Source organism: Rhipicephalus microplus, chromosome 8, assembly GCF_043290135.1.
Source record: "Rhipicephalus microplus isolate Deutch F79 chromosome 8, USDA_Rmic, whole genome shotgun sequence".
NCBI classification, from domain to species: domain Eukaryota; kingdom Metazoa; phylum Arthropoda; class Arachnida; order Ixodida; family Ixodidae; genus Rhipicephalus; species Rhipicephalus microplus.
The window spans coordinates 54750316-54766161 of NC_134707.1; the positions used below are offsets into that span (position 1 = coordinate 54750316).

A 15846-nucleotide genomic window follows, 5' to 3' on the forward strand; every position below is an offset into this window, starting at 1 on the left:
TTTTTTGTCTAAGAGGATACTCCAAACTATAAAGCTGCAAAAATCGAGTACTTTTCAAGTGCATGTTAGGCACCAGCTGTGTCTAATGTATTCGCAACGCATACATGACTAAATTTGGCAGTGCCATTGGCACACGTGAAACCGTAAACAAAATAAGTATGTATATATATTCTGTACGTTCGATGCCGAAATCATTCACAGAGAAAGAAGGGTGTTTGGGTGTGTCGGTAGTTTATCGTACTTCAATTTACCACACTAATCAGACAGAATACAAAACAAACACAAGGCACACGTTTCTCCCGGGTTCAGGGCACTACGTGTTCTGAAGTACATTCACAGAGAGTTGCCCTCGCCTTCGTTCGCAGCACAGACGCACGTTTATCACATCTTCTCTTTCAACATGATCTCCAGCTCGTTCGTGCACGGCGCCGAAACCAGAACTTTCTGGAGAAACCGCGTGACGTGTTCACTTCCGGGAACACTGTGTGCGAACACAACGAACACCGTATAGTAAGCACCACCGGCGACTAACATGGCCAGGATGACCACATACTGCACGTAGTCCACGGGTCGCAGTAAGGGTATCACGAACAGAGCAATCGACACTAGTAACTTGATTACCGCCAGGGGCAGCGGAACAGCGTAAGGTCTGTGTGCCTCCTTCATGGTGCGGCGGAAGCAGAATAGGCACAGGAGCACTGCGATTTCCCACGCGTTGTCCAAGAACACGGAAGCTTCGACGATGTATGAAATAGAACCAATAAATGTGTAGCCCAAGGCTAGGGCTCCGCGGAGCATGATGGCGGCCACTGGGGTGGACGAGTGAACCGTGATGCAGGAGAAGATGGGCGCCAGGTGTCCCTGCCTGGACGCCGCCAGGATGACGCGTGCGGAACTGAAGAAACCAGCGCAGACAGTGCCGAAGGTGCTTATGGAGACGGCCACTGGTATCACGACGGCGGCTCTGGCTCCCCAGGTGGCGGTGGTGAAGGACACGGCGATCGCTTCAGAGCTCGCGAAGGTGTACGAGTCGAGGACGACGAAATAGGCGACGTTGGTGAGCACGTAGATTGCGGTTACCGCTAGGATGCCGAGCAGGGTGGCCCTCAGAATGTTCTTGCTTGGCTCGGTGACCTCTTCAGCGATGAGGCATATTTGCTTCCTGGAACATAAAGAAAATAACAAAGGAAGTGGCTTCTACTACATATTGTTTTTGTTTCAGTCAAGCCTAGTGAGTTCGACAGACTTCGCTGTGAATTTTGAGTAGATATGGGTATATAGGGGGAAGGCCCGTAGGGAGAAAGTTTGTGCTTGGCGTTTCAAGGTCTTTATTCGGTGAAAGCTTTGACTCTTTACGGTAAACACTCGTTTTAAAGACAGCATATGTTGGAAGAACCAACAGCACGGGAAGGCGAGTTGGTTTACAGTATTTTCTTCTCCGACTGTTCACCTTTGGCTACGGGATCGATCGTGGTTTAGTACACATGTAGGCTAAATTGACGCTCAAGGAGTATCCTATGGTCCTACGTAAGGATGGTACTCCCGTGAGAGCACAGTTGGAGCTTTATGTAAATAAGCTGCAGGCTACGGTGTGATGATGTGCATATCATAGGGCGCGTAATTATCACACTGGTTGTGCAAAAGTGTACCATAGCTTGCGGAAAACAGGAGTTTTATGTAATGCTTATTACACGGTTATAAAAGCCGATAGTGAACTCGGCGTCCACAGCTGACGTTGGCGTGGTATGCCGTCATTATTTTCTCTCAAGATTCTTGAAGTGCTGGCGGAGCTCTGCGAAATTTACTTGACTGTCACGCACAGGCGTACGCGCGGTGAGTGGGCAGAAGGGGCGAGAGGGTGGAGGCAAGCCAGTCTCATACATTAGGCATTTGGTGAGGGGGGCGCAAAATTAGCCCCATACAATGACATGATAGGGAGGGGGGTGCTGTGACGAACTTTTGCCCCCACCCAGAAGGGGAACCCTGCGCAGACTTTTGGTCACGCAGGATGCCGGCGTTCAATTACGGCTTTCGATGAGTTGTCCCTTTCTTTCTAATAGTGTTTCGCACTCGCGTATCCCTGACTCATACCCTCATATCTGGTGAGTGTTTCATCGCTCATGACGCAACTGATGATTACTTTGTGTTATTTATGTCATGAATTATCACTCGTGCTAGCTATGGACTCGAACCTCTCCAGGCAAATCAAGGTATTTCTTACAGATGTTTCGATACAGTTTAACAACACTCACTCAATGGTGAATCCCAGGTGCTGTTCGAGGAACGTGGTGCCGCTAGGTGCGAATGCCATAAGTTGTGAGATTATCAATATTACTCATGAATTGGGATATAAACGTCGGCGAAAAATGAAACAGAGGTAAAGACGGGACAAGAAAAACATTAAAACATGGTGCTATAGCGCCGCGTGTGAGTCCTTTTCTCGTTCCTTCTTCAGCGCTGTTTTATTCGTCTACTATGCAACACTAACCAGCCCACTTAATCATTCTGCTAAACCTAAATACGTCACCCTGCAGCCATTACTACCTGTCACGCTAATGGTGAGCCTGCATATTTTCGGGAGAAGTTACTTTAACGCAGCAGTCTATATTAATTTCATGACTTATGAATCAGGGCCGTAGTTTGCCTCAATGAAGCTCTTCTTTTTGCTTTACGTGGTTACAATATTTGCTGAGTTATCTTCAAAGAACCTTTTTTCCTGAATATCTAACGAGCTGTTTCGAGAAAGTTAGGAAGATATTTGTTTCTTTTGAAGTTATATTTATTTGTCTTGATGATAGTCTAAGCGTAGGGAAAATGCATTAGTGTAAACTATATACTTTCAGCTGTAAAAAAAATAATGCCCAGTGATTTTGAATGTGGACATGGTGGACGCGTCAACCCCTACGCAGCTTCACTCACCAGCCTCCGTAAGAGAAGAGTGCACCGTAAAACGCGAGGACTAGTCGGCTGGCAGACTCCGGCTTGTTGAATATGGCTTCACCTTGAAAATTGTTGCCTGAAATGGAAGCCATGTTGTATACGTCCTAATATGAGAGGAAAGCTTGCAAAAAAAATGTCCTCTTACTACATGCAGGGAATTTCAGGCGGCTCTATTTTACATGTTATTGAGAAAGAAAGGCGAAATTCGCACGTCATTTTAACGGTAGTTACCAGCGCGACGGTTTGCAGTTAATCATGTTGGATTAGACATGTCTTTCAGGAACTTTGATAGTAGTCTTATTTTAAGTTTCAATTTTAGAATTAAGTGCGTACAAATGGTGTATCTTTAAACATCATGAGACCTTCAGAAAGTAATATGATTGAAGCAGGGTAACCTAACCAGAGTTTTCCAGCTTGTGCAGCTCTTCATGTAGAGAGGCCGTTTGCATTTGGATGGTTTTGGTAGCAGTGAGCAATAAAGGACATAAATGTAGCGGTACATTAAAATGTGCCATGTTAATTAGGTTTCATCTACATTTTTGACTTATTTTACAAGTGCATGCATTGTACTTGCACATAACTTTACTGCAACGATCAAACCAAAAGCACACGTCTTTACTTACGGGTGGTAGTCGAAGCGAATACTGCTCCCGTAATGATGACTGATATCAAAATGAGACACTTGATGCTGGAGAAGATGTCTTGAACTCTCGCAGATGCCTTCACGGAGAAGCAGTTTACAGATATAGCCAGGCCTGGGAAAAAATGCAAGAAAGAGTTTATTTCCAATATCTAAATTCTGTCGGTAATATCATGGAGTACTCAACTCTTTTAGAAAATGTTTGTCTGGTTGCTCTATATAGCCCAGTTTGTGTCAATGTATTAAATATATTTTAGACCGCTGCCTTGAAACTTTACCACTGATTTCACAATAAAGTTTCAACACAGCCTGACGTAGGCACAGAAATTCATGACGTATAACAACCAGCGCCCCGGTGGTCTAGTGGTTATTGGGCTCGACTGCTGACCCGTAGGGCGCGGGTTCGACTCCCGGTCGCGACGGCTGCATTTTCGATGGAGGTGCAAGTGCTTCAGGCCCGTGTGTTTATATTTAGTTGCACGTTAAAGAACCCTGGGTGGTTGCAATTTCTGGAGCCTCCTGCTACGGCGTCTCTCATGATCACATCATGGTTTTGGGACGTTACGCGGAATCAGTGATTATTGTGACATATATGAGCGGTATTTTCATCGTCAACCGTCAGTTACATGCTGTGTATATAAATAGGCGAACTTTCGCCCTGAAACTTTGACACCAAGTTCGTTGATTTCAGCTCCATGTATGACGTGATGTTCTTAACCCCAGCGAGGGATAAAGGGGAGAAAAGAGGTTGCAGAGAGAGTACACACAATCACTGGGGTTACGAACATCACGTCATACATGGAGCTGAAATCAACAAAATTGGTGCCTTTATCCCTTCCCCAGTGCAGGGTAGCAAACCGGATGTGCGTCTGGTTAACCTCCCTGCCTTTCCTTGCATCTTTATCTCTCTCTCTCTCTCTTAACCCCAGCGAACGGTGTTGGCTCGTCGTGATGACATCTGTTTCTGTGAAGCTGCCCTGCAAAGGCTAGGCGTAGAAAACTTTATATAAAGCCAAATTTTTTACTTGTGTTTTCACAAATCAACATTGTGCTCCAACAAAACAAAAATTTTTCCTTTTTTGGAGACTCAGAAATGTGTCAGTATTACCTCTAAGGCGCGAGACGTATCATTTTTAACTGCTGCTTCCAAACCCTTAAACATGGTGCTGTTGCATCGTTCCAGCGCTGTCATTTACAATTGTCTACCTAGAAAAATGTCACAATATTTTGCTTTGATTTCAAACATCTAGAGAGATATTTGTCATTAGAAAATTTGAGAGCGTTCACCATCACCAATTTGTATCAAAAATACTCCGTTATTTAGTCGCACAGTTTCTCATAACATCTGTGGTCTACAGCTGTTATCTGAGGTCCCCACATAGACTAAGGAAAGACATAAGCTCCTTACTATCATTATTTTGTTAGTGAAGAGCTTAATGTAGGTATATGAAAGAAGGAGTTTTTATATTTTTCACACCTGATCATACTGAGAAGCTGAATTCATATAAAGTTCCACCCTTTTATATCACTCGTTATTACAATAAATAGCATAGCGCGCAGCTGAGACCCAGTAATGTTAGTCTAGTAGTATAATCAATAAATATTATTATCTTTAGAGATTCACGCTCAGAAATCAAGATATAATTACGAGAGGTGCCTTAGTGGAGGGCTCCTGAAATTACGACCATCTGGTGTTTTTGGCGTGTACTGGTAGAGCAAAGTACACGGGCCTCTGCCGTTTTTCCTCCGTCTAAATGTGACCGCAGCAGCCAGGATTGCGCCCGAGACTTCAGCGTCAGCAGCCGAGCCCCCCAAACAGTGATCCACCACGGCCAATTATAATTATCGTTATGACGATGGTGCCCGCCATCACAACCCGCCATGCCATAAGCTCAAGTCCTTAGCTGTCGCTTTTCATTATCATGATTATTATCCTGAGCCCTCAGCAGGGTGGATGTCCTTCTTGTGTTCCTCTACTGAACGTGGTGTTGTGCTTGCTGAGGTCACATTATACCCGCAAACTTTTTTTAATCGTGTCGGCCCACCTAACTTTTTGTCACGCTATAACGTGCTGCTTGCCTTCTTTTTAAATGCAGCTCGAGTTTGTTTAGTTTAACGACTTGGACTTATGTTGCCCTCTAGCTACGGCAATGACCTGACCATGCCCATTTACGCTGTTGGTTTTGACTAAGACGACCTTATCTCACTTTTTTTTCCCGGTCTGTTCTACTCTTTTCACGCTAGCATTGGAACCTTTTCGCCGCTTAGCATTAAACGCAAGGACGATCCGACTCACTAGTGAAGCCCAGCGCTACGAGCACGGTCGTCTCGTAAGGGGCTTCGCAAGTAGGGTAGATGACGCTGAGCGCGTAGCTCGAGAAAGTGAGGCCCTGCAGCGCGGCGCTCATCGGATCCAGGACTAGGGAGTAGCACCACATCTGGAGGAATGGTAGCGCGTCGCCGAAGCGACCCAGAACTTTGCTAGCAGCCGTCAGGTACGCGTAGTCCCCGCCAGACGCCGGCAGCAGCGTCGCCAGCTCGGCGTAGCACAGTCCACCTGCGGCAAGTGAAGGTGTAAGTTTGTCACAGACCTGTATTACAGCGCTTATACACTTTAAAAATAGTTGTATGACTTTTTATTTGCTACACATGTGGCTTTCACTAGTATACCTACCTTAAGAAAGACGCGTTAACTCTTTTAGCATGTCACGGGTTTATATACCTACCTTAAGAAAGACGCGTTAACTCTTTTAGCAAGTCACGGGTTGATTTATGAATATATTTATTAAAATAGTCATATGGCCCAGAGGAACAACAGAAACGAAGGGAAATAACAATGAGTTCAAATACAGGTAAAAGGGTAAAAGAGAAAAAAAGCTTGCAAATTTAGTGGGCATCTTGTGATGGGAGTATGAAACTTTTTTCTTCTTATATGGAGACGATAGAGGCGGGGAGCTGATTGCAGGCGGCGCTTGTCCTCTGTAAGAAGACGTCGTTGCACAATCTTGTGTGCCAGGATTCTGTAATCATCTTTAAATAGAAACGCTAAGTCCCTTTCGGAGAGTCGTCTTTTAATTTTTAGGTTCTGAAGCTTTATCACAGATAATAAGGAGTGAGGGTGCACCACAGAGTAAATCGGCAAATGCATCTGGAAGTGGCAATACTCTTCAGGAAGAAACAAACGATTATTTGGCGAAGATTACCGACCAGTCTTTCACCAAACCAGGTACTCTACTACAGAAAGTGGAATTCGGAATCATGCTGGTCACAGCGCAAATTTCGGAATGAGGCAGCAAATTTGGCCCACAGGCTGTGTTCATGTCTGACAAAGTGCTATAGCTCGCGCTCTGGGCTGCAGGGCAGGGCCTCTGAAAGGACTTGCTCAGCAGCCTGGACCAGGAAGTCCAGAAGGACGTCTTGAGTCAAGCACCAGCTGTGGCCGTGTCTCAAGGTATTTCATCCGAGAGTGATGGGGAAAGTAGGTAGTTCCCTGACGTTCATTGACTTATTTTGCAATAAAGGTTTTTTAACATATTTTAAAACCTCGGCGCTAGTGATGCCATTCAAAAATAACGTAATATTTCTCGTGGTATCATAGAACTTGTGCCTTACTTACTTTAAAGGTGAGGAGAAGACAGTGTTGTTTCAAACAGTTTGAAAGTCTCTTGTATAATCTTACGCCTAAGAAAACTGTACAGAAAATTAAGTTTCAATGGCGCTTTTTTATTTTGTGGTTACCGTTTTTATTCTTTCAAACATATTGTAATAACAAACTCACCAATGATGCTTAAGATTCCGCAGACAACCCACACCAACAAGTCTACACCAATAGAACCAGAGTTCCTGAATACGGAGCTAGGAGTGACAAAAATTCCTGAACCTGCGAAAAATAAAAACACATAAAATAAAACAGAATTCAACCTAGTAACCCAGTACCCGAAGGCATGTGAGCAATGAATACTAAAATGAGTCTATTATCATCTTTTAGACAGTCTTGAATTCTTGTTTAATAAGTAATCAAACTTATCTTCACAAACGAATCACCAAAACAACAATTCATTCAATTTATTCATATAAGAAATTAATCAATTATTTATTCATGGCACGACTTTGGGCTCGGGTGGCTTGCTCAAATTGCTTGACAGTCTGAATTTTGGTTACTCTCCTTAGGGAGAAGAAATTAAGAAGTACTGACTTTTGAGCTGAGAGGCGTCTCTGTTGAGCTGTGCACATGAAGCTGAGAAATATCTATATTTTTTTATTTCTGCCTGGCCGTCGGCATTCCGAAAAGTGCGGAAATGCTGGAGAGGAAGGCATATTACAGATATGAAGCTATCACAGTCTGACGAGATTTATGTGGACCTGAAGTCATAAAAAAGTTCAATTACCCAGTTTTGTTTCTCGCAATTTTGACGCAGTTCTTATGCTTCAAAGGGAAGCTTATAAAAAATGAACGGGTAGAAGAATGCCTTTCCTGTTAGACACAACATTTATAAAGCAATGGAATGCTATAGCCTATCAAAACAGACTGGATGCTATTTTCAGTTCATAATTTTCAATATTGGTTACTATGAGCTAAGTGGACGAGAGAAATTTTCCGCTCGTGTGGACCGTTACCGCAATTTCCCGAAAATTCGTCAGATGGTGCACCAAATTAGTTATGGTGGTGGCCGTTTCTATTTCCACCAGGTACTTTTCTGTTCGTGCGATTCTGGTACTGTTAGCATGGGCCACTTAGCCATGCCAGCGAGCCTTCGACGTGTATTCGTCATAAACGCCTAGGTGGCTCACCAATGATGCTTCCAATAATGAGGGCGACAGCACTTCCAAGACCGACTTGTCGCTTGAGGGTCGCCTTCCCAGCGGCTGCAGGAGCCATCGCCACTGTCTTTTCTTGAGGCGCTTCGGGTGCATTGCTTTTGGTGTTGCGCTCAGTATGCGTTGCGCAATTTTCTTTCGACGCCTTGTCCTTCACCGCGTAGCTCGCTGTCGACCCTGAGTGTGCGTATCACTCATCAGCAAGTGTAAACGTCATTCACTGAGACTCGGTCAAATGAAATACAGGGGAGCTATTTATAGTAGGCACTGAGTCTTTATAAATAGCTCCCAAACTCACCATAAGGTGTTATCGCATATAAATCCGTTATTATAATGTCACTTCTTGCCATTTTAAAACACTTGCTAATATAATTTAGCATTTCGTAGTGTTAATTTCCGCATTTCAATGTTAGTTTCTATTAAAAGAAAAAAATTCGATTGATTGATTGGACAGAACTTTGTCTTTCAGTGCAGTCGAATTCAAACATAACAGTAAAGTGGCTGACCCTCAAAAGTACTTCATGGCATTTAATCAACTCTGTTACAAGAATCGAATGGGTTTCTTATTATCCAACTCTTCTTTCTTTTCAAGGACTTTCTCTTGGAACTTCAAGAATTCTGTCGTTCATGCGTACCAAAAAAAAAAAAGACCTGCTGAAAACAAACGTGGAAAAAGAAATGTGGAAAACGTCAGAAGTTTTGCCTGAATGTGCACGTCTTTAAAGATAACTCTCAGCTGTAGTTTGCTTATTTTTCTCATTTCTCTGATTTTCGCTATTTGATATAATCATTGTGCTCACTTTCTATTCTAACGAAGTCGAGGATGCTGGAGCACACGAATCGTACAATCGTCTTTTCTCGCCGCGTCCGCAAGTGTGAGTAAAACGACAATGTGTGAACTAATCATTCTACATTCCTGGCGCAGTCAGCCACTATACGGTACGTTCTAAGCTTTCCGATTCATCTTTGGCAAACATGTGGTATTGTCAGTTTTGCCACGCTTCGTGTACGATATTCCAGGCGTAAACAGCCTTCCAGTGAAGTGCATGGCCCAAGAACCGATAAACTATTCTTTGCTTCATTTTATGTCTCGCAGCTGTTTGCGTTTGCTCACAAAGATTTCATAGCGAGTTGTTGAGAAAGTTGCTGCATTTTTTTTTCAAGTGCCGTACTGAAAGACACATTAAAAGGGAGCATGAATGATGCTGTAGAGTATTGGTCCTAGATTGCTTTAGTCTCATGAGGACACTACTTTAGGTAAAATCACTTCGGTAACAGACAAAACTGCGAAAGCTTACAACAAAAAGGGAGCGAACCTTAGTAAGACGACAAGTGTCAATCACGTAACTTCGCCACCTCAATGCAGTCAACGGAAACAAATTTCGTTGTCAGGAATAAAATGAAATCAAGTAGAGCTTCTTTGGTGGTACATCATAAGCGCCTTTATACATTAAAGCAGTCAGTGTGCGTTTTGTGTTCTTTAACAAGTCTACTTGGTGGGCGTCTGAGCGAACTGCTTCGTTTAAAAAGTAACAGTTTGTTCTATAGATAAGTTCTCATGTTCCTAGCGCTCTTTTAATCCCAGAACTATGTATAAAAACTGTTTTTTACGGCACCCTTTGCTCGTTTCTTGGTGTTTGCGCAATATTTAGGACTTTGTTATTTATCGGTGGTCAGTAGTGTTGACAACAAACAAATCTGCTCCGTTTTATAGGTCTGGGTATTATTGGTGGGGACAAGACCTGAAAGATACCATCATTTGTTCTCTCAGCAATTTATAGGCTATTATATTGTTCATTTTACCGAATTACTTCCCTGTAATTATTTGAAGTTCTATTTACGATGTTTATTTGCCGGTACATCATGCAGCTTTTTTTGTTTTAAAAAGCACTTTTGATAATTATGACATATTCTCGAGCTGATCTTTGCCGTATTACTGCAACTGTATGACTGTTTCAGCTGTTTAGAAACTTGTCCTTTTAATAAGATTTGCTCCCAGAGATAGTCACCAACAATATATATTCTCCATAACTCAACGTAACCTTGCCTGTTATTTTAACAGCTACACTGCAATCAATAACGACTTCAAGGAGTGGTGAAACAACACGTGTGCAGAAGCGTTACGCGTCGATTTCGCAATATTCGCGGCAACAAGGAAGGTAGCGAGCTCTTACACGGTCATTGCTTCACGAGTGCACACCAAAGGGTACAACCAAAAAAAACAGGTTTCTGTTTATTCATCTGTGTGAATTATTTGATCATAACATTCAGCTAATGGCGATGTCATCGACTTCATGATCATGTGAGCAGTATGAGCGAAAAATACAATACAGCTTTTCAGTTGTAGAGGACGTGCACATGTACTTCAAGTGAAGAGCCATTTGACAAGGCAAGTTATCAGGCTCTTCCCCTACGCTTGCCTCAAGAAAATGTCTACACAAAATTTTCGGCAATCAGTTTTCTCCGAATATACCATATTGTGCTGACGAATCGTGCTGTTTACAATTTCTGTTAACTTCAGCTGTTTTCTAGACGTCGATTTTGACTGAAGCTACTTTCCTTACTAGCCACTTAGCTGCTTTATTTGCTCAAAGTATAGAGTCATGGGTAGGTTATAGTATTTACAGAGAATTACAAATCATATACATTCTTATCAACCGATTAGTTCCACCACACAGAAAAGTTCACAATCTTAGCCTGCCCTGTGCAAGCTGGTTTCATTTTTATGTCAGCGAATACCTTGGCTTCTTCCCACCACGAAACATTGTTCCTCTGTGGTTACGCAATACGTGGACAGCGCTAGTCAATTGGTTATCTCGATGTCAACTAGGGCGTCGACTACCTTACTTTGTTCTCAGGTCTAATGAGCTATCTTCCAATACCCTAAAATTACGCTTATCAATTGGCATCTCAAAGCACATGGTGTGCTTACTAGCTTCCTTGTTACTCAGCAAGGATTAGCAGCACATGTTAAAGTGCTAACACGCAATGACTATACGTTTTTCACAGTATAAAAAAACGACAAATTCATCTACAACTCAGTTTTGGTGGGGATAAAATTTCCAAATTGAAACAATAATGCAGTAATAATTACTCACCCATGTCGCCACTGACGAGCCACTAAATCAATACAAGGATGCGCAACACCATGTTCGGTGGATTGGCGTTCATGTCTCGCTCCGCTCAAAGCTGCATTGGTTGCATGAATTCAAACACTTCATCAGCGATTGCCGCTCAACACTAGAAATCACTCTTTCTAAATAGCAAACCTAGGTATCTACAACGCTGATATCGTAAGTGTATTGGCATCTTTGTATGTGACTACCTGGCACTTGCACACCCGCTGGTGTCATTTTGTCGGTTGTCGTCAATTTCGGTCTTCCATTGCCAGTTTACAGGACATTCGGCGTCTCATTAAAGCGTTTGATTAGTTTGTTCTTTGCATTTCTTATCTAAACAGGCTTTTTTAGCATATCTTGTGGGACATTCCTTTAAATAATCGGATTTTTGAAATAATCGGCTTGAATAATAGCGGGTTTGTTCTTGAATTTCATTGATAGTTGCAGACAGCTCTAACACAAGAGAATACAGAAGTAGCTACGCATTATTATTTAGTCACTGTATTGACTAGTATGCGTGTACGATGTTGGTGAACACTTGGTAGGGCTGCACATTAACAAGCATGGTTCAAGTCGATATGCTCTAAATATTTAGCACTCTGACTCATCACCATGTTTATCTGCGAGATTCTGGCGTATACGAAATGGCTTAGATTCTTATCCGAGTGCAATGTTATCAACCTCAGATGATTTTTTCTCAAAGTGCTTTTTTTAGAAAGTATTACTGCCATTGTTCTGCAAAATTGCTTAAGTTACTGAGTTTTATCATAACTGACATTGTAGATCCCATGCCAAATTTTCTAAATGACTACTACCTGAGCTCAAATTTTCTTTCTCTTTGGCGCGCTAGTAGCAGAACCTAATTAGGCCACCAAAGAAGATCGAAAAACAGAGATACAGATAAAAACAGAAATGTTTTTCCACCTGTATTTCGCTTCACTTGACCCACCTATACGAAACTACCATAACACCTTGGTGTTTGGGAAATTGCTCTAATGCACTGGTACGACTACCAAAACTTCATATACGCAGCTAAACCCCAAAATTGGTCTTTTATTTTTACAGCGATGATGCTATGACTAGGGTCACGTGTATCTTTCCTGTTCATTGACAAAAAAAAACAATATGTACCACACAAATCGAGTGAACTCCAATGTTCGCCACCAGTCCAATGAAAATGAGGGACGGTCGACGGCCGGGAAACATCAGTGAAGATATTGCATGCAGCGCCGAGCTCATGTAGTGAGCTGGAGGAGACGAAACATCATGTGAACGGGTTGAAGCGGAAGTGCCCTGTCCCTCAAACAAAAAAAAATTGAATCGGGCATGCGCTTAATTCGATAGCGACTCTCCGGGCAGAACTTTCAGATCTAGTAGCAGGGCGTTTTATTGGCTGAGGGCTCAAAAATATTTTCTCACCCACATGTCGTGTGCTCGACATTTTAACGGGTGAGTCAACCTTTACAGAATTAAATGACCTACTTTTTTCTCTCTAGCACAGCCACATCAGAAGCGCGAGTGCAATTGGGGAAGTGTATGCACATCTTGGTGGTTTATGACTGGCTAAACGCACGTACAAAGAGATGTACACCGTGGGCCCACGTATTCTTGACTTCTTACATTGCATGTGGACATTGCACAGCCAGTCAGGAATCAGTTGCAGCTCGCCCAAGTGTCCGTACTTTTCGCAAGGGATGAACGTAGGAGCATTTTGTGATCAATGTGCTACTACAACGCACCCCCGTCTCACCCTAATAATGGCAGTTACGACTGTTGGGATGCGTAATTGGGATGCGTAATGAATAGCACGGTACAGCTGGATGAATATGTCTTTACAGTGAACAATTGGGGCTGCTGCAGTTATCCAATAAAGGAGCATGGCGAACCGTAGGTTAATGGCAAGCATTGATGTAGGATACAGCTGGCGAAGTCGGTGAGCAATGACGATAGAAAAAGCTGGACATTTCTTGGCAGGTGTGGGCTTTTGAAGAATACTCGAATAAGCAAATGCTCACGACGACTATACAGTGTTTTACAGATATGTTCTCTCTTTGACGAAGTAGGAATATGTGGGTGGAAAAGAAATCAAATTGTGCTTCGAGATGTCAATTTTAAAGACGCAGTGCTGAATTTCCCGTTGGACTGGACCTCGTAGTGGTGGCTTTTTAACAGTTTACAGAGAGCTAACCAAAAACCACGGTGATGCTGAATATGAGTAGAAATGTTGTAAATCGCGCCCGCAATAATGTTACTTTTGTCACATTTTGGATAGCGAAGCTTATTTCACACGAACATTTAGAGTTTGATAGGCTTGCTGATGTACATTATAGACGCTGTATTTGCTCATAAAAATGGGACAATTTCTGTGATTGTCAGGTGCATCCGGAGAACGTCAATGTTGCCTCATTGTACAGGCAGTAGCTGTGTATTAACACCATACTCGTCCCGCTAATGAACTAGTAGAATCCGAATTGTTACCCTAAATGAAGTACATATGAACTATACGATCGTTTTCACTCTTTTATCTCAGTAGAACACTTGGTAATCTATGCGTGTTGATATAAATTATTGTTTTCAATGTAAAAGATTGGACATATAATAAATGGTCTTGCGGGCAGCTCCTCACTTAATGATCATTTTTTTTAATACATGGAAAAAAGTGAAGCACATGGGGACATTTTCAAAATGCTAGATTCGAAATGGCCGGTCGAAGTAAACAGAGGACATTTCGGCAAGCGTGGTTTTACATACACCCACAATGAAAGAGTTATTTTTAGGCTAGATGACATGAATACTTGAGGATAGCATGCATATTTGTTACGCTGTTATTTCGTCAAGTAATGGTCCACTGCTTGTAAGGCCGTGTTGTATGATCAGACGGACAACAATACTACACAGTCCCAATAAATACCCTCGAATAACTCATGCCCCCAAAACATTTCACATTCGAGATCTTGACATGATATTCCTAAATATTCCTGTAAGCATTGAAGGTAAATTGGAATGTAGAATCGGAGCAACAGTTCAGCGACCACAAATTTCTGCGGCAAGAAACGTTGGTCAATACTGCACTAATAGCCTACTTCTCAATATACAAAGAGAGCAAGCCCTGTTTGCTTAGTCTTAGTTTTCAAAGCACATCAGACCCTGATTTACCATCATATATTCTGGCGCTCCGTCTGGTGTTTCGTAATGATATAATCTCTCGATAAAGAGATCTTTTGTGACGCAATGCTACAGGAGAAGCAAAGCTACTGTATGTTTTCCAAGCAAAGTGTATATTTTCCTCCCTTCCTCTCTAAAAAACATTTCACTTTTCCATTGTCTCAAACGGGTCCGCATTGTTTACGCTTGCAACGGGGCCACTTCGCCGTGCAACCATTAGCGGAACGACCAGATTCAGAACAAAGGTACTCTTGTAATACACATGCCTGAAGGCAGCGCCAGCAAAGGCACGACGGCAACATTTACTCTCTCGCTGCACGAGATATCGGGGCGAGTTTCACTGCTGTTGCATGTTGGTATGTCTATGAAGCAGTTTCGCTTTTACCTTAATTCCAGCTCAAGGTAGGCCTGGCGTACCTACACGACAACAGCGCTTCGCAAAGACTCGTTACGTTACGCCGTATGCTAATGAGGAGATATCTAAACAGGTTTCAAATGAGTGTATCAGTTAACTATTCGTGAAGAAGATTCCAGTACCAACTCGGATAAGTTCAATCAATAAACAAATCGACAATTTAGCGCTTAACTAGGTCACTTACCATGGTTGATGAGCAGCACAATTGACAAGCGTGCAGTGCCGACGAAATGTCAGTTAGTCGAGATTCTTGTAGTTGCAGATTTCACGGTGGCCTATGCTCGCATACCAGGCGGCATTACAAACGCTCGACGATATTGAAAGGGTGGATGCTATTAGAGGAGGAGGAGCAGGGGAGGGAGGTATACACGTACGTCTGCGCAAACAGGTTTGAAAGAGGCGAAGAGACTCTGACGAACTCAATGCCGAGAGAAAAGTGCTGGCGTGCTGGTCATAAGTTGCTTGTGCGCTCTTACTATTTTAATTTCCTCCCGCTTCCGTCGGGTCGGCTCGCGCTTCTGTCGGCCTCGGTGCGCGGCTAGCAAACGACTTGTTGCCGCCGGCACACGGTGCAAGCGTAGACAGTCTTTTCATCCCGTTACTTGATGCGTAATTTATACATTTTTTCGCTCGACGCAGCGACCTTCGCGCTCGATTTCGCTTGACGACATCCGTGTTCTACTGCACGCATGCATGCCAAGAGTCGCAATTTGAGCCTGTGTAATCGTTTCGGCACCTACCCGGATTGC

At 43.0% G+C, this 15846-nt stretch overlaps 1 protein-coding gene across 2 annotated transcripts; it reads right to left on the minus strand.

The window, feature by feature from the left end:
* Window positions 1–214: 214 nt before the first annotated feature.
* Window positions 215–15508, minus strand: LOC119164487 (large neutral amino acids transporter small subunit 1-like). Of its 2 annotated transcripts, XM_037416684.2 has the most exons (8): window positions 15282–15508; window positions 11497–11587; window positions 8372–8575; window positions 7359–7460; window positions 5877–6137; window positions 3564–3695; window positions 2920–3016; window positions 215–1162 (listed from the first exon to the last, which is right to left on the minus strand). In XM_037416684.2, exons 2-8 carry the CDS (start codon window positions 11498–11500, stop codon window positions 382–384), a joined length of 1581 nt encoding a protein of 526 aa, XP_037272581.2. In that variant the 5' UTR covers window positions 11501–11587; window positions 15282–15508; the 3' UTR covers window positions 215–381. The 2 variants fall into 2 exon arrangements, with proteins under 2 accessions (XP_037272581.2, XP_075727980.1); XM_075871865.1 differs by lacking the exon at window positions 11497–11587 and having other exon boundaries at window positions 15282–15507.
* Window positions 15509–15846: the final 338 nt, after the last annotated feature.